Here is a 23,851-nt window from a genome sequence, read left to right on the forward strand (position 1 = left end):
GCATGCAAATCGCTGCGTTGTAAAACTCAACGTGCGCGTGGAATTTTCACAAGTTACATAGACTTTGCTGGGGACGCAGAACGCATGCATTTACGAAAACCCACATGTATTCCACACTTTACTGTATCAATAAAGTTTTATTAAAGCTAAGCAACAGAAAATTTCCAAAACCATAGTGGTTTTATTTAGAACATGATCTAGCAAAATGCCGGTGAAAAACCAATTTGAAACAAAAAAATGTAAATCTCCTAATTTAGCTAATGTGTGCAGAAAATCTGCATTAAAAAACACACCTATCACTCATAGTGTGAATTTGGCTTTAGGCCAGGTTCACACAAGCGTATCCATTGCATACAGAAAACTTTTTTTTTTCTTCTCACTTGTCATCCGTGTGCCGTTAATAATTTACAAGACATTTCACAGTTTATGATGTTAAAAAAGTTGTCCAGGTGTATCAAGAAAGGCTGCAAGTAATCTGTGTGACTGCAGATGTTTTGAATCCTCACAAAAGGGTTAGTGCACACTGCGAGGATTCTCTGGTGATGTCTCCGTCAAGACAAGAGTGATCCTGCGACTGCAGATTTTCATGATAAACCTGGACACAACCTTTTAAGGGATTGCAGTGAATCTGTAAAAACAAAAAAAAACAAAAAACATTTGCACCATATTCAGTCGATATTACCAAAATTATTTATAATTGCCAAATGCCATAATAGCGAGAGAGAGAATGTTTTAAGGCGTTTTTATTACTTACTGCAAAGTCAAAAGTTTGCATACATTTCACTAGTATTTGGTACCATAGCCCTTAAACTGTATGACTTTGGTAAAATGTTTTGGATCCTTCCACAAGCGTCTCACAATAGTTGGTAGGAATTTGGGCCCATTCCTCCTGACAGAACTGGTGTAACTGAGCCATGTGTGTAGGTCACCTTGCTCGCATCGGCCTTTTCAGCTTTTCCCATAAATTTTCAATAGGATTGAGATCATGGTTTTGTGATGGCCACTCCAAAACATTGACTTTGTTATTCTTAAACCACTTTGCAACCAGTTTGGCAGTATGCTTCATGTCATTGTCCATTTGGAAGACCCATTTTCGCCCAAGCTTTAAAGGGAACCAATCACTAGTATTTTCATATATAAGCTAAAGCCAGAAGCCGATCTGTTAAGATATGGCAAAGTTGCTTATTTTCATGTGTACGATTGATTTATGGAAAAAAAAAATGATGATGGTTACGCCTTTAAAAGGGAGCCAATCAGCAGGATTTTCGTATATATCCTAAGTGCTGTACTGGCACTATCAGGCTGATTCTCAACATGCCTGTAGTGGTCAGCTCGGATGTTTAGGTTTTGAAATCCAAGAAAGTAAAGTTTATAAAATTAGCTGCTTGTTGAGTGATAGCAGCTGAGGAGCAGATAACATATTCATAGTTATTGTCTCCCCGTTATAATTAGCATAAGTATTATGGTATGAAACATCACCACGCCCACCAACGAAGCCAGCAACGCCCACTATCCAATCCCGTCACGCCCACAGGTCCTTCTACCCACTGGGATTTGGCCACAACCTAAGTATTATACAAACGATTCATTTGTCTCTTGCAGGACCTGTGTGAGGTCATACCCATGTGACCTGGTATCCAGCTTTGTTGGCTGAGGCCCCGCTCCTTCTGGTCACATGGGTATGACCTCACACAGGTCCTACAAGAGACAAGTGAATCGTTTGTATAATACTTATGCTAATTCTAACAGGGGGAGGGGATAACTATGAATATATTATCTGCTCCTCAGCTGCTATCACTCAACAAGCAGCTAATTTTATAAACTTTTTACTTTCTTGGATTTCAAAACCTAAACATCTGAGCTGACCACTACAGGCATGTATAGAATCAGCCTGATAGTGCCAGTATAGCACTGGCTTTAGGTTATATACGGAAATCCCGGTGATTGGTTCCCTTTAAGTTCCTGGCTGATGTCTTGAGATGTTGCTTCAGTATTACCACATAATCATCTTACCTCATGATGCCATCTATTTTGTGAAGTGCTCCAGTCCCTGCTGCAGCAAAACAACCCCACAACATGATGCTGCCACCCCCATGTTTCACAGTTGGGATGGTGTTCTTAGGCTTCAAAGCTTGTCCCTCTTTCCCCCAAACATGGCAATGGTCATTATGGTCAAACAGTTACATTTTAGTTTTGTTAGACCATAGGACATGTCTCCAAAAATGAAGGTTTTTGTTCCTGTGTGCATTTACAAACATTAATCTGGCTTTTTTTATGTTTCTTTTGGAGTAATGGCTTCTTTCTGGCAGAGTGGCCTTTCAGCACATGTTGTTACAATTCTTGTTTCACTGTGGATAATGACAATGTTACCAGCTTCCGTCCGCATCTTCACAAGGTCTTTTACTTTTGTTCTTGGGTTGATATGCACATGTCTGACAAAGGCACGTTCATCTCTGGTACACAGAACCCGTCTTCTTCCTGAGCGTATGATGACTGGACATCCCATCTTGTGTATACTTGTGTATAATTGTTTGTACAGATGAACGAGGCACCTTAAGGTATCTGCAAATAGCACCCAAGAATGAAGCAGACTTGTACAAATCCACAATTTTCTTCCTTAGATCTTGGCTGATTTCTTGTGACTTTCCCATGATGCTGCACAGAGAAGCAGTGTGTTTCAGGTGTGCATTAAAATTCATCCATAGGTGTGTCTATAATTAACTCAAATGTTGCCAATAAACCTATCGAAAGCTTCTCCCGCTCTCCCTCGCTCGCTCTCTCATTAGTCTTTTATTTGGCAAATATAAATAATTTTGGTTCCTAATTGACCTAAAACGGGAAAGGTTTGTTCTGATTTCATGTCCGATACTGAGACAACCATCATGTGTTCTTTAGGATCGTGTATGTAAACTTCTGGTTTCAACTGTGATAGATATTTATATATATGTGTACAGTATATTATACATATAGACATACACACCTGGACGTGTGTGTATGTAGATGTATAATAAATAAAAAAATATATATATATATTCCACTGCCTCAATCTGAACCGCCGGTCCTGTTCTGCTGCACATTATTCCACAGTGTGTGAATGGGAAAATCTGTGTCACTTGCTGGTTCTGTAATATAATTATACTTACTAAAATATAAAGTATATCTGTCCTGTGGAAAGCGCGCTACATGAGCTTTACCTTTTGTTAATTTAACTCCTTCACGACCTTTGACGCATGTTTATATTACATCATGGGTCAGGAAGGGGTTCATGACCTATGACGTAAATTTACGTCATGGTGATCATGCGGGCACAGGTGCTCTGTCCATAGAATAACTGCGTGGAGCTCCGCGTAAGCCATGCCCTAGCTCCAGCTGTCACAGCCAGGAACGGTCCCCACACCTTTCATGGCTGTTTAACCTCCTAAATGCCGAGATCAAAAGCGATCACTGCATTTAGGAGACTGGGAGAGAGAATGCGCTTCCTCTCTCACCAGACGGCACCGCTGCAGCGTGATCACAGTTGCCCAATCGTTGCCATGACGACCTCTGAATTAGCTGGCTACGGTGGCCAATTCAATTATTGCAAATTACATTTTCTCCTATTACGCCTTTGGAAAATATCTTTGGGGCAAAAAAGAAAATATTTTGGTGGGAAAAAAAGGTAATTTTTTTGTTTTCATAGCTCCATTGTTATAAACTTCCGTGAATCACCTGAGGGTTAAAATTGCTAACTACACCCCTAGATGAATTTCTCTGTGTAGTTTCCAGAATGAGGTCACTTGTGGGGGTTTCTGACAATTTATCATGTCAGGGGATCTTCAAATGTGACATGGCATCCATAATCTATTCTAGCCAAAATGGCTTCCCCCCCCCTCCCCTTCCGAGCCTTGCCATATGCTCAAACAGTGGTTTTCCGACACACATGGAGTATTGGCGTACTCTGGAGAAATTGTACAACCAATTGTGTGGTGCATTTTCTAATATTACCTTTGTGAAAATAAAAAACAAATTGGGGTTAAAGCAATTTTTTTTTGTGGGGGGAAAAAGTAACTTTTTCCTTCCACATTGCTTTAGTTCCTGTGAAGCACCTAAAGGGTTAATCAACTTCTTGGATGTGGTTTTGAGCAGTCTGAGGGGTGCAGTTTTTAGAATAGTGTCAATTTGGGCTATTTTCTGTCACCCAGGCCTCCGTCGCTTCAAATATGATGAGGTCCTTGCTTTTTTTGTAAATTTTGTTGTAAAAATGAGAAATCCAAGATCCTAAGTTTAACAATTGTAATGTCTGACCAAAAAAAAAATTGTTTAACATTTTTGCTGATGTAAAGTAGACATATGGTAAATGTTAACTATTTTGTGTGATATAACTAATATAAGGGCATAAAAACTCAAAGTTCAAAAATTGTGAAATTTCCACTTTTTTTTCTTCATATTTTCATACACTCTGATCATATCGACCACAATTTACTACTAATATGAAGCTCAACATGTTACAGTCTCAGAATCACTGGGAAATATTGAAGTGTTCCAGAGATATTACCATAAAGTGACACTGGTTAAATTGTAAAATTTGGCCTGGTCAGGAAGGGGAAAACGGGCTGAGTGGTGAAGGGGTTAAAGGGAACCAATCACCAGGAATTTGGGTTATAACCTAAAGCCAGTGCTGTACTGGCACTATCAGGCTGATTCTCTACATACCTGTAGTGGTCAGCTCGGATGTGGGTTTTCAAATCCAAGAAAGTAAAGTTTATAAAATCAGCAGCTTCTTGAGTGACAGCAGCTGAGGATCAGATAACAGCTGGTGGGTATTCATAGTTATTTCCTTCCCCTGTTAGAATTAGCATAAGTATACCATCAATTTACTTTTACTTGCAGGACCTGTGCTGAGGTCTCGTACCCATGTGACCAGCTGGCATCAGCTTTGTTGGCTGAGGCCCCGCCCCTTCTGGTCACATGTGTATTACCTCACACAGGTCCTGCTAGGTCGATAGAATAAAGCATAAGCATTATACAAACAAGGGGAGACGATAAGTATGAATACCCCACCCTCCCAAAAAAAATATTTTCTGATCCTCAGCTGCTGTCAGTCAAGCAGCTGCCGATCTTATAAACTTTACTTTCTTGAATTTCAAAACCTATACATCCGAGCTGACCACTACAGGTATGTAGAGAATCAACCGGATAGTGCCAGTATAGCACTTAGGATATATACGAAAATCCTGGTGATTGCTTCCCTTTAAGGCGTAACCATCATCATTTTTTTTTTTTTCATAAATCAATAGTACACATGAAAATAAGCAACTTTGTCATATCTTAACATAGAGATCTGCTTCTTTCTCTGCAAGAATTGAGCAGTCATTATCAAAAGTCTCAATTCTGAGGTAAAATCTGTATTCAGTGAAGACTTTCCCATTACTGAGATAGGAGATGGCAGTTGGTGCTGATGAGATTCTATGTAGATAGAAGAGGGAGGAGCTCTGCCTCTAGCTCCTCCCATCATCATAGGAGATGGCAGCTATTACTGAGGAGATTCTATCTCCTATATTCTATCAGAGGTTTGGTTCAGCTGGACTTTAGATAAAGTTTGGTTTGTGTCCCGTTCTTGACCTGAACCCCAATGGAAGTCAGTAATTGGGCAGTTCAGTTCTCACATGCGGATAGGAATAACGTTTGGAACACCATTCTATGTCTGAACTGGGTGCAAAAACCTAAAAAAAACATCACTATGGGGAGATAAGGTATGCACACCAGTGACTATGTAAGGGGAATACATGGAATAGCAGAAACTGCTGTGTGAATACTGACATGAAAAATCCAATAGCTATATGTAAGAATGAAATGTGAAAAATGGAACCTGCATTACTGCCATGAATATATGAATAAAGAGAAATTTAGCTACTGAATTGATCAATGCAATAGAGCCCCAACACTACGCCAAAGTATTTGTTCAGTTCTCACATGCAGCCAGCCATAAACAGATCACTTATGGGGGCAGGTTTATTTATTTTTTTGCTTGGTGCACACCACTTCTGATCGTGCTGCTGTTACCCGCTGTGTAGCCGGTCAAACACTGCAACCTGCTGGCACTGGGCTGAGCATTGCGGATCCCAGAGCACAGCGATCCTCGTGCAAGTGGCTTTCATGCATAAATCACCCGAGCACTGTTTTTTAATAAGTCTGAACAGCAATCCTCTCCTGATGATATATTACAAAGTTGCTTATTTTAATGTGTACTATTGATTTATGAAATTAAAACGACGATTACAGTTTCAGGTACCGCGTCCGATATGGTCACATGAGGTGCATATGCGGCACATAATCTGTCTTTGTTCTGTGGGTGAAAATCTTACATAACAGCATATCACAATGAATAGAGAAGATTTTACCATATACTTTCCACACTGTGTGTAAATCTGCGATTTGAAGTTTGCTGCATGTCCATTTATATTACAAGTTTTCATTGCGGTTTTCATTCTTTGCAGATAGTGAAATCTGTAGCAAATACATCACAAGCTTTAGACAAATTACTTGCAGATTTTTTTGGTCATTGTATATCCTATGCACTATGTCATCATGGGGTGTACACATAGGATGCGGATTTCTCACCTGGAAAATTTGCTTTTTCAGTACCAGCGTAATAGATGAGATCTTACAAAAAACACCTGCATAAAAAAAAAAGCCCTATACTGTAGAACTTGTCATTTGTACTGTTTAAAGGTGGCGCATTATAGCATGAAGGGATCATTTTTTTATTACTTTTTTGTTTTATTAAAAACTTTTATTACATATATATTATTTTTTTTTTATGTTAATACATCTCCATGTATTAGGCTGCATTCACACTTGCTGCTGAATTGGTGCTGAGATTCCCTTGTGCAGAAAACTTCTGTGCTGCTAATTTGCTAATTGTTAGGCCATGTGCGCACGTTGTGTTTTCCTGCATTTTGGCTGTGTTTAAAACTGCATCGTGTCATTGTCAAAATGCATGCTTTGTGCTTCTCCAGCAAAGTTTATCAGAAGTCAGCAAATTCCATGCGCACGTTGCTTTTTTAAACGCAACGTTTTGGATGCCAAATATTTGACAAAATTGATGCGTTTAAAAAAGCAGCATGTCACTTCTTTTGTGCGTTTTGGTTGCATTTTCCACCCATTGAAATCAACAAGGTGTGTAAAACGCAACCAAAATGTTTAGCTGTGCGCTTGAACTGCATTTTTATTGCATTTTGCATGCTTTTTTGACAAACAGAACGCACGTTTTTCGTTTTCTCTCTCTTTCATACTCCCCGATCACCGGCGCATCGCTGCACAGCTGTCACAAAGCTCCGGCGGCTTCTCCTGCTTTTGAAAATGCCGGCCCCTCATATTCCATCTAATATCATATTCACTGCTTCCCCTGCCCACCGGCGCCTATGATTGTTTGCAGTCAGACCAGCCCTCACGCTAAGTGGCAGCTGTCTCACTGCAACCAATCACAGCTGACGGTGGTTGTGTCTATTTCGTGCAGTAAAATAATTAAAAAAAAAACAAAACGACGTGCTGTACCCCCAATTTTGTCACCAGTCAAGGTGAAGGCTGGTATTCTCAGGATGGGGAGCCCCACATAATGGGGAACCCCCCAGCCTAAAAATATCATCCAGTAGCTATGCTCTGCAACATAGTGCGGTCCTGGTGCCCAGGTCCTTCTTCTTCACACTTAACTCACTCACCTCATCCTTTTCTTTGGGGGAAGGCTCGGCCTAAACTCCGGATGTCCATCCTACAGAGATCGAAGTCATTGGGAGGGATGGCCTTACCAGAATTTTTCCTATACTATTTAGCAGGACAACTCAAAATGCTGGGTACATGGATGCTGGACTGTCAGCTGCCTAACTCAGAGGATCATTTGGCACGTGCGGTAGGGGCAGACTGTCTGTTGGGCTTTCTGGAGTCTGACAGGGCGAATGTCCCGAGGCTGTTGCCTATTTTAAGGTTGGCACGATCAGTGTGGCGACAAGCCAAAAAACTAACGCGCTTTGAGGGGGCAGTGGCAGAGCTTCCGTTATGGGGCAATGGTTACTTTCCCACCCATAAGGACCACCCGTCGGCATAGTTTTGGATAGCTCATACAGTCCTCGAGTTGGGAAATCTTTATGTTTCAGGAACTGCTGTCTTTAAATCTTTTGGGCAGATACAAACCGATTTATAATGTTGCACGCTCACAATTCTTTAGGTATCTGCAGCTCCGTACAGCGATTCAATCTCACCTGCAGAGGACAGGGTCAGGGGCATCGATATCGTCGTTCCCAATGATAGGCATACTGAAGTCACAGGGGCCCCGGGGTATGATTTCAGCTATCTATACACACCTGTTATCGGTTGGAGTGGAATCGGTGCCGTTGCCGGTACAGGATAAATGGAGGCTCCTAATTCCCTCTCCACAGGGAGAGGAGTGGGATGAGGTACTGGAGTCTCCAACTATGGTATCTCCGTCCATCAACAATAGATTGATACAATGCTATTTTATACATCAGGCATACTTAACTCTCACTCGCTTATTTACTATGGGCCAGCGCCGATCGTCGAAATGCCCACAATGCCATGGACCAGATGCAAACTTTCTGCACATGGTGTGGAATTGCCCGATCATATACACGTATTGGCAGGACGTGACTTCCCAGTTGTCCTCAATGGTGTTGATGCCTGTTCCATGCAACCCTCTGTTGTGCCTATTTGGAGTAATGGAGGACGGGATGGGAGATCACTACATAAGAATACTTCTTAGAGAGACATTGTTCCTGGCCAGGAAATTAATTGCCTTGAGGTGGATGGGGGGGTTCAAATCCAACTGTGCGAGCCTGGATTAAACTGGTTAACTCGATAATTCCATATGAGCGGGTGGTATACTTTCATAGAGGACATCCGGACAAATTCAGGAAAATTTGGGATATGTGGAACTCCTCCCCCGGCACACTCGAAGAAGCCTCAGGTTGATTACTGTTATAATAATAGATTCATACTCGGTATTGGATAATGAAGCGCATTCCAGTGGCATAGCTAGGCGTTATAGAATAGGAATAGTTATTGTTACTAATTTTCGTTTTCTTTAGGTTTAGAGACTACTGATTACATTGATTAAAATTGACTACATGCTATATATATCAGTATGTACTGGCAGGATCAGTGTTGTAGCATGCAGTTGACAAGGTCGACAGTGGTGCAGATAGTGCTATGAAAATCTTATTACCTTTTCCGTTAATGTTACTATTTGTTCATGCTAGTGACAGATATTCCTGGAAAGTACTTGAGTAATGCTGTGTGTGATTTATTCTGTACCACGTTTTTGGAATTAATAAAACGAAGTAAAAAAAAAAATAAAAATATATCATCCAGCAGCCGCCCGGTATTGCCATATCCATTAGATGCGACAGTCCCGGGACTCTGCTCGGCTCATCCCGAATTGCCCTGGTGCGGTGGCAATGGGGGTAATAAGGAGTTAATGGCAGCCCATAGCTGCCACTAAGTCCTAGGTTAATCATGGCAGGCGTCTGAGACACCCCCAATGATTAACCTGTAAGTTAAAGAAAATAAACACATACGCCCAAAAAAATCCTTTATTTAGAATAAAAGACAAAAACACACCCTCTTTCACCACTTTATTAATCCCCAAACAGCCCTCCAGGTCTGACGTAATCCACACGAGGTCCCACGACGCATTCAGCTCTGATACATCGGAAGCTGACAGTGAGCAGCCACAGACAACGACCACTCTGTCAGCTCCACGGAGCAACTGAAGTGAGACGCGGTTTCAGCGATGACGTCACTCAGGTTACCCGCGGCCACCGCTGGATCCTTCAACTGTGACAGCAAGTCGCCCGAGTGACTGAAGTGAGGCGCGTGATCAGCGGTACCCTCTGGTGATTTGCGGTCTCGGGTGGAGGACTCCAGCTGGCCGCGGGTAACCTGAGTGACGGCACCGCTGATCTCGTGGCTCACTTCAGTCACTCGGGATTTGCGGTCACTGGTGAGTCCTTCACCGGTGACCACTAATCAGGACACAACACACAGACAGAGCCGTGCGATGACAATGAAGTCGGATGAATTTCATCCGAGTTCATTCTGATTGCGTGGCTCTGTCTTGCAGCCAGCCATGCTCTATGGGGATGTAGCAGAGCCAAGTGGGACTGCACTGTCAAAAATGCATCCAAAATGCATCCAAAAGGCATGCGTTTTGGATGCATTTTTTTTTTTGTCAAACGCAGGGTTCACAGTTGTCCAGTCTGCTAAAGGGTGCATTTTTTTCTGCACTTGACAGAGTGTAGCGTGTGCACATACCTTTACAGTTTGCAAATGGCTCTCTAGTCCTAATCATCTACAACGATTTACATACTGGTGTAGTATTTGGTCACATCACGATGGCCAAGATGTGTGAGCCCAGCCTGAATCTGAATTTCACATCATGGTTTCCTTTATATAGAGCACTTTTTCCATTGGTATGGCACTGTGTGCTGGTGTAACTACACAGTATTTGGAAGTGTGCTTTATAGAATTATTTGCTGTTGCAATTTCTTTTTCATTGTTCTTGTTCAGAGGCAAAGTGGTCGCCCTTGTCTGTTGTGAACATCTGATTTAGTTTTTTAGGCATCTTGCAAATATATAATCTGTATTGTGATGCTGAGGATTAGTTATTTCTGTTGCAGACGGTGCTGAAAGAGCATGCAGATGATGACCAAAGTCTAGCCATTTCTGGGGTACCTGTGGTATCCTGGCCTAAAAAGCCAGTTAAGGTAAGAGCTAACAATAATTCTAAAACCTATCGTTTGCATCATTGCTTCACTTTTTAAAGTTCAGTTCCCAGGGATATAGATATAGATACATTTTATATATATTATAATATATATATATTATAATATATATGTATGTGTATATACATACATATATATATGTATATATGTGTGTGTGTGTGTTTGGACACACCTTCTCATTCAAGGAGTTTTCTTTATTTTCATGACTCTAAAAATTGTAGATTCACGTTGAGGACATCAAAACTATGAATGAGAACATGTGGAGTGAAATACTTAAACTGTGAAACAACTGAAAATATGTCGGTCTTATATTCTAGGTTCTTCAATGTAGCCACCTTTTGCTTTGATTACTGCTTTGCACACTCTTGCCATTCTCTTGATGAGCTTCAAGAGGTGGTCACCGGATATGGTTTTCCAACAGTCTTAAAGGAGTTCCCAGAGATGCTTAGCACTTGTTGGCCCTTTTGCCTTCACTCTGCGGTCCAGCTCACCCCGAACCATCTCGATTGGGTTCAGGTCTGGTGACTGTGGAGACCAGGTCATCTAACTTAGCACCCCATCACTCTCCTTCTTAGTCAAATAGCCCTTACACTGCCTGGAGGTGTGTATAGGGTCATTGTCCTGTTAAAAAATAAATAATGGTCCAACTAAATGCAAACCGGATGGAATAGCACGCCACTGCAAGATGCTGTGGTAGCCATGCTGGTTTAGTATGCCTTCAATTTTGAATAAATCCCCAACAGTGTCACCAGCAAAGCACCCCCACACCGTCACACCTCCTCCTCCATGCTTCATGGTGGGAACCAGGCATGTAGAGTCCATCCGTTCACCTTTTCTACAAAGACACGGTGGTTGGATCCAAAGATTTCAAATTTGGACTCATCAGACCAAAGCACAGATTTCCACTGGTCTAATGTCCATTCCTTGTGCTCTTTAGCCCAAACATGTCTCTTCAGCTTGTTGCCTGTCCTTAGCAGTGGTTTCCTAGCAGCTATTTTACCATGAAGGCCTGCTGCACAAAGTCTCCTCTTAATAGTTGTTCTAGAGATGAGAAGGTGTGTCCAAATTTTTGGTCTGTACTGTATATAATGTGTGTGTGTGTGTGTGTGTGTGTGTGTGTGTGTATAATATATATGTATATTTATTAATATATAATTTGATTGTGAGTAACATCACATCCGCATTTCCAGTTCTGCAGACTACCACTTGGTGTCTGACCGCATTGTGGTGGTAGAGACACCCACACACTTGTCAGATTAGGTGAGATTAGAGATGTGTTACTTGAGAAATGTAAGGGTACGGACAGATGGTGTGGCAACAGGACGTTGGCAGCATATCCGAAGTTCACTACCTCCAATTGGGAAACAAAATCGTGCTGCGCTGTCTGGCTCTGCCATTACTGGGGTCCTAAAACTAATTCTGTATCAGGTGACAAAAGGTGTGATAACTACTTTAACCCCTTTTGCCCCCGGGCACTTTCCGTTTTTGCGTTTTTGTTTTTTGCTCCCCTTCTTCCGAGAGGCGTAACTTTTTTATTTTTCCATCAATCTTGCCATATGAGGGCTTGTTTTTTGCGGGACGAGTTGTACTTTTAAATGAAACCATAAGTTTTACCATATAGTGTACTGGAAAACGGCAAAAAAATTCCAAGTGCGGAAAAATTGCAAAAAAAGTGGGATTGTACAATAGTTTTTGGGATATTTTATTCACTGTGTTCACTATATGGTAAAACTGATGTGTGGGTATGATGCCTCAGGTTGGTGCGAGTTTGTAGACACCAAACATGTATAGGTTTACTTGTATCTAAGGGGTTAAAAAAAATTCACAAGCTTGTCCAAAAAACGTGGCGCACGTTTTGCGCCATTTTCCAAAACCCGTAGCGTTCTCATTTTTCAGGATCTGAGGCTCAGTGATGGCTTATTTTTTGCGTCTCGACCTGACGTTCTTAACGGTACAATTTTTGCGCAGATGCTACGTTTTGATCGCCTGTTATTGCATTTTGCGCAAAATTTGCGGCGACCAAAAAACGTAATTTTGGCGTTTGGAATTTTTTTGCCGCTACGCCGTTTACTGATCAGATTCATTGATTTTATATTTTGATCGGGCATTTCTGAACGTGGCGATACCAAATATGTGTGTATTTTTTATTTTTTTAACCCTTTAATTTTCAATGGGGTGAAAGGGGGGTGATTTGAACTTTTTAGGTTTTTTTTATTTTTTTTAATTTTTTAAAACTTTTTTTTTTACTTTTTTTTTTTTTTTTTATTTTACTAGTCCCCCTAGGGGGCTATTGCGATCAGCAATCCGATCGCTCTGCACTATCTGCAGATCTCAGCTACAGAGCTGAGAACTGCAGATTTGCTGCTTCACTTTCAATGCCGGCTGTATTCCGGCATTGAGAGGAAGTGACTCATGTTAGCTACAGGGGTCATGACATGACCCTGTGCTACCATGGCAACCGCCGAAAGTCACGTGATCATGTCACGTGACTTCCGGTGGGGGCGGGGTAAGTCACTGTCATGGCGGCGCCCATATACATATCGCTGCCAAGACTTTGGCAGCGAAATGTAAGGGGTTAATGGCCGCGGGTGGAAGCGATTCCACCCGCGGCTAGCAGGCACACATATCAGCTGTTGATAACAGCTGATATGTGCGCCGATCGCCGCCGCCTGCCGGCGGCAGGGGGCGGGGCTTACCGGCACACGATCCATGACGTATCTAGTACGTCATGGGTCGTTAAGGGGTTAAATTACACATTCAAAGTGCAAAACAAGCCTATGTTTAATCTAAACCTGTGATACAATCTACGCAAATCCACGTAGAAGTCGGCACTTGTAGTAGTCCATAAAAAGTTATATTTATTGTTCAGATTAAAAACATGAATGGCAAAGAGCAGCAACAAGAATATTATATTATATTGCTACAGACGGCTTTTTGCCATGCACCAGGCAGGTGAGCTGATTGCATTTCTGTGTTACTACTGTGATACAATCTTTGTTTTTAACAAACTTGTTTACAATTACCTTAACCTTAAGAAACGGGTATCCATCTGAATTTACTTACAGGAATCCTTTCAAGCTACATTACTAGATTTGGTAAAAATTCTTAATTTGCAAAAGTGAATTTATGAGATTTTCAGATGGCCCATTTCAGCATAATGATAAAGATCCTGGGATGTTCTTTGACGGTCTTTTAATGGGTTGGTTCTCCAGGATTCTAAAATATATTGGCAAAGTGCAGGAAATTTGATAAAACAAAAAAAATCAATACTCGCCTAGTCACACATGTGCAGCTCAAGTACAGCCATGCCATGGTCCCTGCAAGATTGTTACTTCCCTGCAGCGCTTACTTATGCTACATGCGTGAGACATCTCCAGCAAATAATTCACCTCAGTGGTGATGCTTGCCTTCAAGTATGGCATGAATGTGGCAATACTCCACATGTGATTGTACAGTACTGTTTGGCCACACCGCAGGGCTCTGGAGGGAAGAAGTGCCATTTGATTTTTGGAACACAGATTTTCCTAGAATAATGTGCGGACTCCATTTGCAGAGCCCCTAAGCGCCAGAACAAAAGAAACCCCCTCAAGTGACCACAGTTTGGAAATTGCACCCCTCTGGGAGTTCAACTACTGGTGTAGTGTTGATTTAGTCTCTTGAAAACACCCATGGTGTCAAACGCAGTGAATGTTGCAGAATTAAAAATTGCAAATAAGTCCTTGTAGTGCCCAGTACTTTGCAGTTGCCCATATGTTGGCCCAGCTTGTGGTTCTTGAAACCTGCACCCTGTAAATTAAGTGGAATGCTAACTGTGTTTTAGGCACATTGTGGGGCTCAGAAGGGAGGGGCATTTGGATTTGGGAGCACAGATTGTGCTGGATTTCTTTTTTGAGGGGATGAGTCATAGGCTTTTTCCTAAGCCTTTGTGCTACCAGTAACATGGAAGATTAACAGATGACAGACCTCAGTGGGGACTTGTAGTTTTGTGGGTTTAGTTGAATGCTATTTGGTGGCGATTTGGGTAGAGAACATTTTGGATCAGTCCACATTTATCCTGTGTCCTATGCTAAGCACTTACATTGGGGTTTCCATCTTTATCTCCGAAATACGTGATTCAGATGAAATCCCCGACAGATCCATTCACTAATGAGGCAGCAGAGTTACTCCGGACTCCGTTTGACTTCAGTGGTGTCTGTCTTTTTTAAAGGTGAACAAAACCACACTTATGCATGCCTAAAAAGATGGACACCGCCAGATCACAGGCAATTTTCACGTAATCTCCTGTGAAAGCGCTCAGAGTAGAGTGCAGGATAAATATGAGCCATGGTGTACTGAGATCTTTGGGAGGCATAACAAACAAATCAACAGCAATTGAAGAATTGTATTTTTTTTTTTTTCCCCGCCGCTCACCTAGCGGTATAAGTGATTAGGTGGCTTTATTCCTTCGGTCAGTACGATTATAGAGATACCAGGTTTATAGGTTTGTTTTTTAGGTTTGTTTGCTAACACGCTAAAAATACCGCTTTTTTTTTATTTTACAAAATAAAGGTTTTCTGCATCACTGGATTTTGAAGGGTATGGGTTTTTTATTTTTCTGTCGATACGTGAGGGCATATTTTTTGCTGGATGAGTTAGAGATTTTATTGGTACCATTTTGGGCTACATAATTTATTTTTTTATTGCTTTCTGTTCCGCTTTTTGTGAGGCAGAATTGTGAAGAAACAGCAATTCGGGAAATGTTTTTTGTTTTGTTTTTACGCCATTCACTTTGTCATAAAAGTGATAAGGCAGCTTTATTCTTCAGGTCAGTGTGATTACAGTGATATCATATTTATGTAGTTATTTTTTGTTTTGCAGCTTTAACACTACAAAAACAATTTTATAGAAATAAAAGTTTTTGCATTGCTGCATTCTGAGAGCTATAACTTTTTTTTTTATTTTTCCACTGACTGAGCTGTATGGCGACATGTTTAACTTTTTTAATTAGTCACTCTATTGGACGTAACTTTTTAATGCTCTGATCACTGATTTAATCCACTGCAATACTTGATCACAGCAGTGGATTATGTCAGTGCTGCACTTGCAGCACTGACACTTTGCCTAGCACACCACGCATCAGGCATGGTGTGTGAGGCTTTCCGTAGCTGGGTAACCCGAGATTCGTCAAAGTAACGACCCAGAATTACCATGGCAACAATCGGGTCCCTGTGATCGCATTACAGGGACCCGATTGCTTGAGAATGGAGCGCGATCCTCTCCCTGCCAACTAAATGCTGCGATTGCTATTGATCGCAGCATTTAAACTGCCAAGAGAGGTGCCTGGCAATGAGAGCCGGGTCTCAGCTACAACATAAGCCACAGACCTGGGGGTGATTGTGGCTGTATAACGCCTGAATCCCCGCAATTGCAATGATGTACTGGGTACATTCTTGGTCGGGAAGGCACCAACTTTCATGATGTACCCAGTACGTCATATGGCGCAAAGAGGTTAAGTAAGTTGAGCTGAAATGATCTCTAAAAGGCGTAAAGTTAAAGATGACAAATTCCCTTCAGATTTTAGGCAAAAAAAAACCCAATTGATTTTTCATCTTTTACATTTTAAAATTGGCAAAAAAGAAAATGGGCCGATTTTAAAACAAAAAAAAGTGAGCGTTAATATTCACTATACCCCTGGATGAATACTGTGAGGTAAATTTACTAAAATGGCATATATATTTCGCGCCAGTTTATTACTATGTCCTGCCATCTAAAACAGTCATTCTAAGGCTATGTGCGCACGTTGCGTAAATACATGCAGTTACGCTGCGCTTTGTAGCGCAGCGTAACTGCATGCGTCCTGCGTCCCCTGCACAGTCTATGGAGATTGTGCAGGGACCGTGCACACGTGGCGTTTTAGAGCGCAGCGCTTCGGCTGCTGCCCGAAGCGCTGCGTTCTAAGAAGTGACATGTCACTTCTTCCGTGCGCTTTGCCGGCAGCTCCTGCTCTGTCTATGGCAGGAGCTGCAGGCAGAGCGCATGGAATCGGCTTCACTACGGACATTTCTGCAGCGATTTAAAGCGCACATGTGCTCTTCAGATCGCTGCAGAAATTTCTGCAGTGAACTGTACGCAACGTGCGCACATAGCCTAAGGCCATGTCCGCACTTTGCGTTGAGTTTGTTGCAGTTCTAAACTCATCCTCTGGCAGAAATTGTCTTTGTCAAATTTGGTTTTGACCACAAAAACGCTAAAAATACGCTTGAGTTTTGGCGTCGTTTTTACCGCGATTTACATGCTTTTTCATTGCTTAACCCCTTAACGACCCATGACGTACTGGGTACGTCATGGATCGTGTGCCATTAAGCCCCGCCCCCTGCCGCGAGCAGGCGGTGGCGATCCGCACACATATCGGCTGTTTTCAACAGCTGACATGTGTGCCTGCTAGCCGCGGGTGGAATCACTTCCACCCGCGGCCATTAACCCCTTACATATCTCTGCCAAAATCTGGCAGCGATATGTATTTGCGCGCCGCCATGACAGTCACTTCCCCCCCCCCCCCCCCCACCGGAAGTCACGTGACATGATCACGTGACTTTCGGTGGTTGCCATGGTAGCACAGGGTCATGTGATGACGCCTGTAGCTAACATGACTCACTTCCTCTCAATGCCGGAATACAGCCGGCAGTGAAAGTAAAGCACCAAATCTGCAGTTCTCAGCTCTGTAGCTGAGATATGCAGATAGTGCAGAGCGATCGGATTGCTGATCGCTATAGCCCCCTAGGGGGACTAGTAAAATTAAAAAAAAAAAGTAAAAAACCCCCCTAAAAGTTCAAATCACCCCCTTTCCCCCCCATTGAAAATTAAAGGGTTAAAAAAATAAAAAATATACACATATTTGGTATCGCCACGTTCAGAAATGTGCCATCACTGAGCCTCAGATCCCGAAAAATGAGAACGCTACGGGTTTTGGAAAATGGCGCAAAACGTGCGCCACGTTTTTTAGACAAGCTTGTGATTTTTTTTTTACCCCTTAGACGCAAGTAAACCTATACATGTTTGGTGTCTAAAAACACAAAAAAACTGAGCTGTGACAAATGTTCAATAAACATGCAACATTACAAGCATGTGAATTGCAGCCTCAAGACTAGAAAAAAACCAAGGAGAAAATTGTAGAAAAAATACCCTGACTATAAATAAATGAATTGCAAGTGCTTAATAAACAGGGTACTTAGTATATACATTTTTGCAAAAAGGTAAGAAGCTGTCTCACCTCGTCACGGTGTACCCATCTGAGACAGTCCCTAACCTACTAAAGTTAAAAACATATTCTGTACCTGACTTGTGTCATGTTAAAACTTCAATATGGATGGTAAAGTGGTTAGCTGGGTCCCAGATTAAATACACAGCAAATAGTGAGAAGCTGGTAATTGTTCAGCCTCAGTATCAGGAGGGCTGCACCCCCAACTTGCATTAAAGCAAGATGACAGACAAAAAACACAAAAAAACTGAGCTGTGACAAATGTTCAATAAACATGCAACATTACAAGCATGTGAATTGCAGCCTCAAGACTAGAAAAAAACCAAGGAGAAAATTGTAGAAAATAAATTTTTCTACAATTTTCTCCTTGGTTTTTTTCTATGTTTGGTGTCTACAAACTCGCACCGACCTCAGGCATCACAATAACACATCGGTTTTACCATATAGTGAACACAGTGAATAAAATATCCCAAAAACTATTGTACGATCACACTTTTTTTGCAATTTTTTCGCACTTGGAATTTTTTTGCCGTTTTCCAGTACACTATATGGTAAAACTTATGGTTTCATTTAAAAGTACAACTCGTCCTGCAAAAAACAAGCCCTTACATGTCAAGCTTGATGGAAAAATAAAAGTTCCGGAAGAAAGGGAGCAAAAAACAAAAACGCAAAAACTGAAAGTGCCCGGGGGCTGAAGGGGTTAAAGTCAGATGCGTTTTGAATACAAATGCACTACTAAATAAAGTTTAAGCATTCAAACACTATGAAAAAATAAGAAATTATTACAAATATCATGATTAAAATCATACACAAAATAGCTAATTTTATTAAAATAACTGTTCTAATATTTATGTATAAAATTACGTTAATTTATTGATTATCATTAATTTAATTGTCGGACTGTGTGTGTGTGTGTGTGTAAAGGGACATATCATGCCCTTAATATAATGTCAAAAACGCATGCTTTTATTTTCTCAAAGCATGCTTTCAGCATCAAAAAAGCAGGTAAAACACTATTTTGATTAAGGATGCGTTTTGAAACTTCTCATTGACTCTAATGTTAGCAAAACGCTGCCAAAAAGGCAAAAATAATTGACATGTTGCTTCTTTAAACGCAGAGATTTTGACAAATTTTCAGCATCAAAAACGCTGCGTTTTTAACAGCATTGTGCGCACAAGAAAGCCCTATTTCCCATAGACTAGACTTTGCTTGAAAATCAAAACTCATGCAATTTTGCATTAAAAAGCTACAGTTGAAAATGTTGCGGAAACGCATGAAAAAACGCAAAGTGCGCACATAGCCTTAATCTTACTACTGTTTCGTGCTCTAGACATGGTGGTTTTCAGGGCTGACACCTATTTATTTTATTCACTTATATGGCACTATAAATTCCACAGCAGTTTACAGACGTGATCACCACTATCCCAGTCACTGTTAGGCACATCAGAGGCTCTTCAAACACTACATGGCATCCGCTATCTATTCCAGAAGATTTTGCCTTCCAAAAAGTCAAATAGCGCTGCTTACCTTCTGTGCTGTGCACCCAAACAGTAGTTTTTCCACCACATGTGGGGTATCTGTGTACTCAGGAGAAATTGGACAACAAATTGTACGGTGAATTTTCTCTTTCTTTGTCGCTCCATTGGGAGACCCAGACAATTGGGTGTATAGCTTCTGCCTCCGGAGGCCACACAAAGTATTACACTTAAAAGTGTAAACCCCTCCCCTCTGCCTATACACCCCCCCGTGCATCACGGGCTCCTCAGTTTTTATGCTTTGTGCGAAGTAGGCACACATGCACGCAAGCTCCACAATTTAGTCAGCAGCAGCTGCTGACTATATCGGATGGAAGAAAAAAGGGCCCATAACAGGGCCCCCGGCATGCTCCCTTCTCACCCCACTCTGGTCGGCGGTGCTGTTAAGGTTGAGGTACCCATTGCGGGTACATAGGCAGGAGCCACATGCTGTTTTCCTTCCCCATCCCTTAGGGGCTCTGGGTGAAGTGGGATCCTAACGGTCACCAGGCACTGGGACCGTGCTCCCTCCACAGCCCCTGGGGGAATCTGCTGGACAGGAGCCGGGTATCATCAGGGACAGGGCCCTGCTACTCTGAGGTACTCTGTGTCCCCTTGGGGACGGCGCATAGAGCGCCTGTGTTATGGACGCTGCAGCAGCAACTTTACTCCCCGGCTTTTGCGGCCTAGTACCGCTTACTCCCGCCCCCAGGCCTGCCAGTCAGGGGTAAGGGCGGGACGCTGCACTGGACGTCAGCGCTGAGGGCTGGAGCATACTTCGTATCCTCCTCCCCCCTCACTGAGCACCGTGGGGCACCAGATTCCCGCACTTTCTGAGGCACGCCCACGGCCCCCTCCTCCTCTCAGAACGCTGGCAGCCATTGCTAACAGCACTTCAGACGCTGGAGAATCGCAGAGGGGAGACAACACCGAGCTCCACAGCTCTGGGAGGCCCGGGCAGGGAATCTGATGGTCACACAACCGCTGCGGGCGGTCGGTAAGCCGCACCTGTTACTAGGTGCTGGCCCCCCTGGGTGCCGAAGTGTATACTTATAGGCTTATATTGTATACATTTACTCTGTACGGCCGCACTATTGCTTTGGCTATATACCCTCACTAGTTGCTCTAAGAGGAGACAACAGCATGTCGTCCGCAAAAAGCAAGGGTGCCAAGGCACAGGCTTACTTTGCAACCTGTACCTCATGTGCGGCTATGCTACCTGCAGGTTCCACCTACCCTCATTGTGTGCAATGTTCGGCCCCTGTGACACTCACTCAGCCGGAGCCTATGCCACTGGTGGGACCCCCGGCCCAGGTGGAACCACCTGCTTCCACTGTCCAGGTGACAGGGACAGAGTTTGCAGTATTCGCTGACAAACTGTCTGAGACTATGGATAAATGGTCTGCTAAGATATTGGAAGCTTTGCAGTCCAGACCGGTAACACAGGCCCCGGGCACAGTTGAATCATTGACCCCAGGCCCTCCTCGGTTGGAGCAGCAAAGTGCTCCTGGGGCGGCTCATAGGTCCCACGGTGAGGACTCCGACACGGACCGCAGTCCCAGACCGGCTAAGCGGACTCGCTGGGAGCTTCCCTCGACTTCATCACACTGTTCAGGGTCTCAGCATGAGGACTCTCTGGAGGACGAAGCGGAGGTGGCAGATCAGGGCTCTGATCCTGACACCGCTCTCAACCTTGATACACCTGAAGGGGACGCCATAGTAAACGACCTTATAGCGTCCATCAATCAGGTGTTGGATCTTTCTCCCCCAGCTCCTCCGATTCAGGAGTCAGCTTCTCAGCAGGAGAAATTCCATTTTAGGTTTCCCAAACGTCCACGGAGTGGTTTTCTTGATCACTCCGACTTCAGAGATACAGTCCAGAAACACCGAGCTTTTCCAGATAAGCGCTTTACTAAGCGCCTTAATGACACACGTTATCCCTTCCCCCCTGACGTAGTCAAGGGTTGGGCTCAGTGTCCCAAGGTGGATCCTCCAGTCTCTAGACTGGCGGCTAGATCCATAGTTGCAGTGGCAGATGGTGCATCACTCAAGGATGCCACTGACAGGCAGATAGAGCTCCTGATGAAATCCATCTATGAAGCTATTGGCGCGTCCTTTGCTCCGGCATTCGCAGCCGTATGGGCTCTCCAAGCTATCTCAGCTTGTCAGTCTGAGATTAATGCAGTCACACGTGCCTCTACTCCGCAGGTTGTGTCCTTAACCTCTCAGGCGTCGGCGTTTGCGTCCTACGCCATGAATGCTGTCCTGGACTCTGCGAGCCGTACGGTGGTAGCATCCGCCAATTCGGTGGCAGTCCGCAGAGCCATGTGGCTACGTGAATGGAAGGCAGACTCTGCTTCCAAAAAGTTCTTAACCGGGTTGCCATTTTCTGGCAACCGCCTGTTTGGCGAGCGATTGGATGAAATAATTAAACAATCCAAGGGAAAGGACTCGTCCTTACCCCAGTCCAAACCAAACAGACCTCCACAACGAAAGGTACAATCGAGGTTTCGGTCCTTTCGGCCCTCAGCCAGATCTCAATTCTCCTCGTCCAACAGGCCTCAGAAGGGTCAGAGGAACTCCGATTCATGGCGGTCTAAGTCACGTCCTAAGAAGACCGCTGGAGGAACCGCTCCCAAAGCGGCCTCCTCATGACTTTCGGCCTCCCCAAACCGCATCCTCGGTCGGTGGCAGGCTCTCCCGCTTTTGCGACGCCTGGTTGCCACATGTCCAAGACCGATGGGTGAGAGACATTCTGTCTCACGGTTACAGGATAGAGTTCAGCTCTCGTCCTCTGACTCGTTTCTTCAGAACATCTCCACCCACCGAGCGAGCCGAAGCTCTTCTTCAGGCGGTGAGCACTCTGAAGGCAGAAGGAGTGGTGATCCCTGTTCCCCTTCAGCAATGGGGCCACGGTTTTTACTCCAACTTGTTTGTGGTGCCAAAAAAGGACGGATCTTTCCGTCCCGTTCTGGACCTAAAACTGCTCAACAGACACGTGAAAACCAGGCGGTTCCGGATGGAATCTCTCCGCTCCGTCATCGCATCAATGTCCCAAGGAGACTTCTTAGCATCAATCGACATCAGGGATGCTTATCTCCACGTGCCGATTGCACCAGAGCATCAGCGCTTCCTGCGTTTCGCCATAGGGGACGAACACCTTCAGTTCGTGGCACTGCCTTTCGGCCTGGCGACAGCCCCACGGGTCTTCACCAAGGTCATGGCTACAGTGGTAGCAGTCCTACACTCTCAGGGACACTCGGTGATCCCTTACTTAGACGATCTTCTTGTCAAGGCCCCCTCTCGGGTGGCATGCCAACACAGCCTGAACATTGCCCTGGAGACTCTCCAGAGATTCGGGTGGATCATCAATTTCCCAAAGTCAAAACTGACACCGACCCAATCGCTGACATATCTTGGGATGGAGTTTCATACTCTCTCAGCGATAGTGAAACTTCCGCTGGACAAACAGCGTTCACTACAGACAGGGGTGCAATCTCTCCTTCGAGCCCAGTCGCACCCCTTGAGGCGCCTCATGCACTTCCTCGGGAAGATGGTGGCAGCAATGGAGGCAGTTCCTTTTGCGCAGTTTCATCTGCGTCCACTTCAATGGGACATTCTCTGCAAATAGGACAGGAAGTCGACGTCCCTAGACAGGAACGTCTCCCTTTCTCGGGCAGCCAAGGCCTCCCTCCAGTGGTGGCTTCTTCCCACTTCTCTGTCGAAGGGGAAATCCTTCCTACCCCCATCCTGGGCTGTGGTCACGACGGACGCGAGTCTGTCAGGGTGGGGAGCGGTCTTTCTCCACCACAGGGCTCAGGGTACCTGGACTCAGCCAGAGTCCTCCCTTCAGATCAATGTTCTGGAGATAAGGGCAGTGCATCTAGCCCTAAAGGCGTTCCAGCCGTGGCTGGAAGGCAGGCAGATCCGAATTCAGTCGGACAACGCCACGGCGGTGGCATACATCAACCACCAAGGCGGCACACGCAGTCGGCAAGCCTTCCAGGAAGTTCGGCGGATTCTGCTGTGGGTGGAAGCCACAGCCTCCTCCATCTCCGCAGTTCACATCCCGGGCGTAGAAAACTGGGAAGCAGACTTTCTCAGTCGCCAGGGCATGGACGCAGGGGAAGTGGTCTCTTCACCCGGACGTGTTTCAAGAGATCTGTTGCCGCTGGGGAACGCCGGACGTCGATCTCATGGCGTCTCGGCACAACAACAAAGTCCCGGCATTCATGGCACGGTCTCAAGATCACAGAGCTCTGGCGGCGGACGCATTAGTTCAGGATTGGTCGCAGTTTCGACTACCTTATGTGTTTCCTCTGGC

General features: G+C 44.0%; 1 protein-coding gene across 8 annotated transcripts in view; it reads left to right on the forward strand.

Annotated features, from left to right (window-relative positions):
* KDM2B (lysine demethylase 2B) overlaps nt 1-23,851 on the forward strand; it is a 244,672-nt gene that overhangs the window by 127,886 nt on the left and 92,935 nt on the right. For all 8 annotated transcript variants that reach the window (XM_075323468.1, XM_075323476.1, XM_075323495.1 and 5 more), the window contains one exon: nt 10,671-10,757. In XM_075323468.1, the coding sequence (XP_075179583.1) occupies nt 10,671-10,757 (87 nt within the window). The remainder of the gene's footprint in view (nt 1-10,670; nt 10,758-23,851) is intronic.

The sequence above is a fragment of the Anomaloglossus baeobatrachus genome, chromosome 1 (genome assembly GCF_048569485.1).
Source record: "Anomaloglossus baeobatrachus isolate aAnoBae1 chromosome 1, aAnoBae1.hap1, whole genome shotgun sequence".
Taxonomy (NCBI): Eukaryota; Metazoa; Chordata; class Amphibia; order Anura; family Aromobatidae; genus Anomaloglossus; species Anomaloglossus baeobatrachus.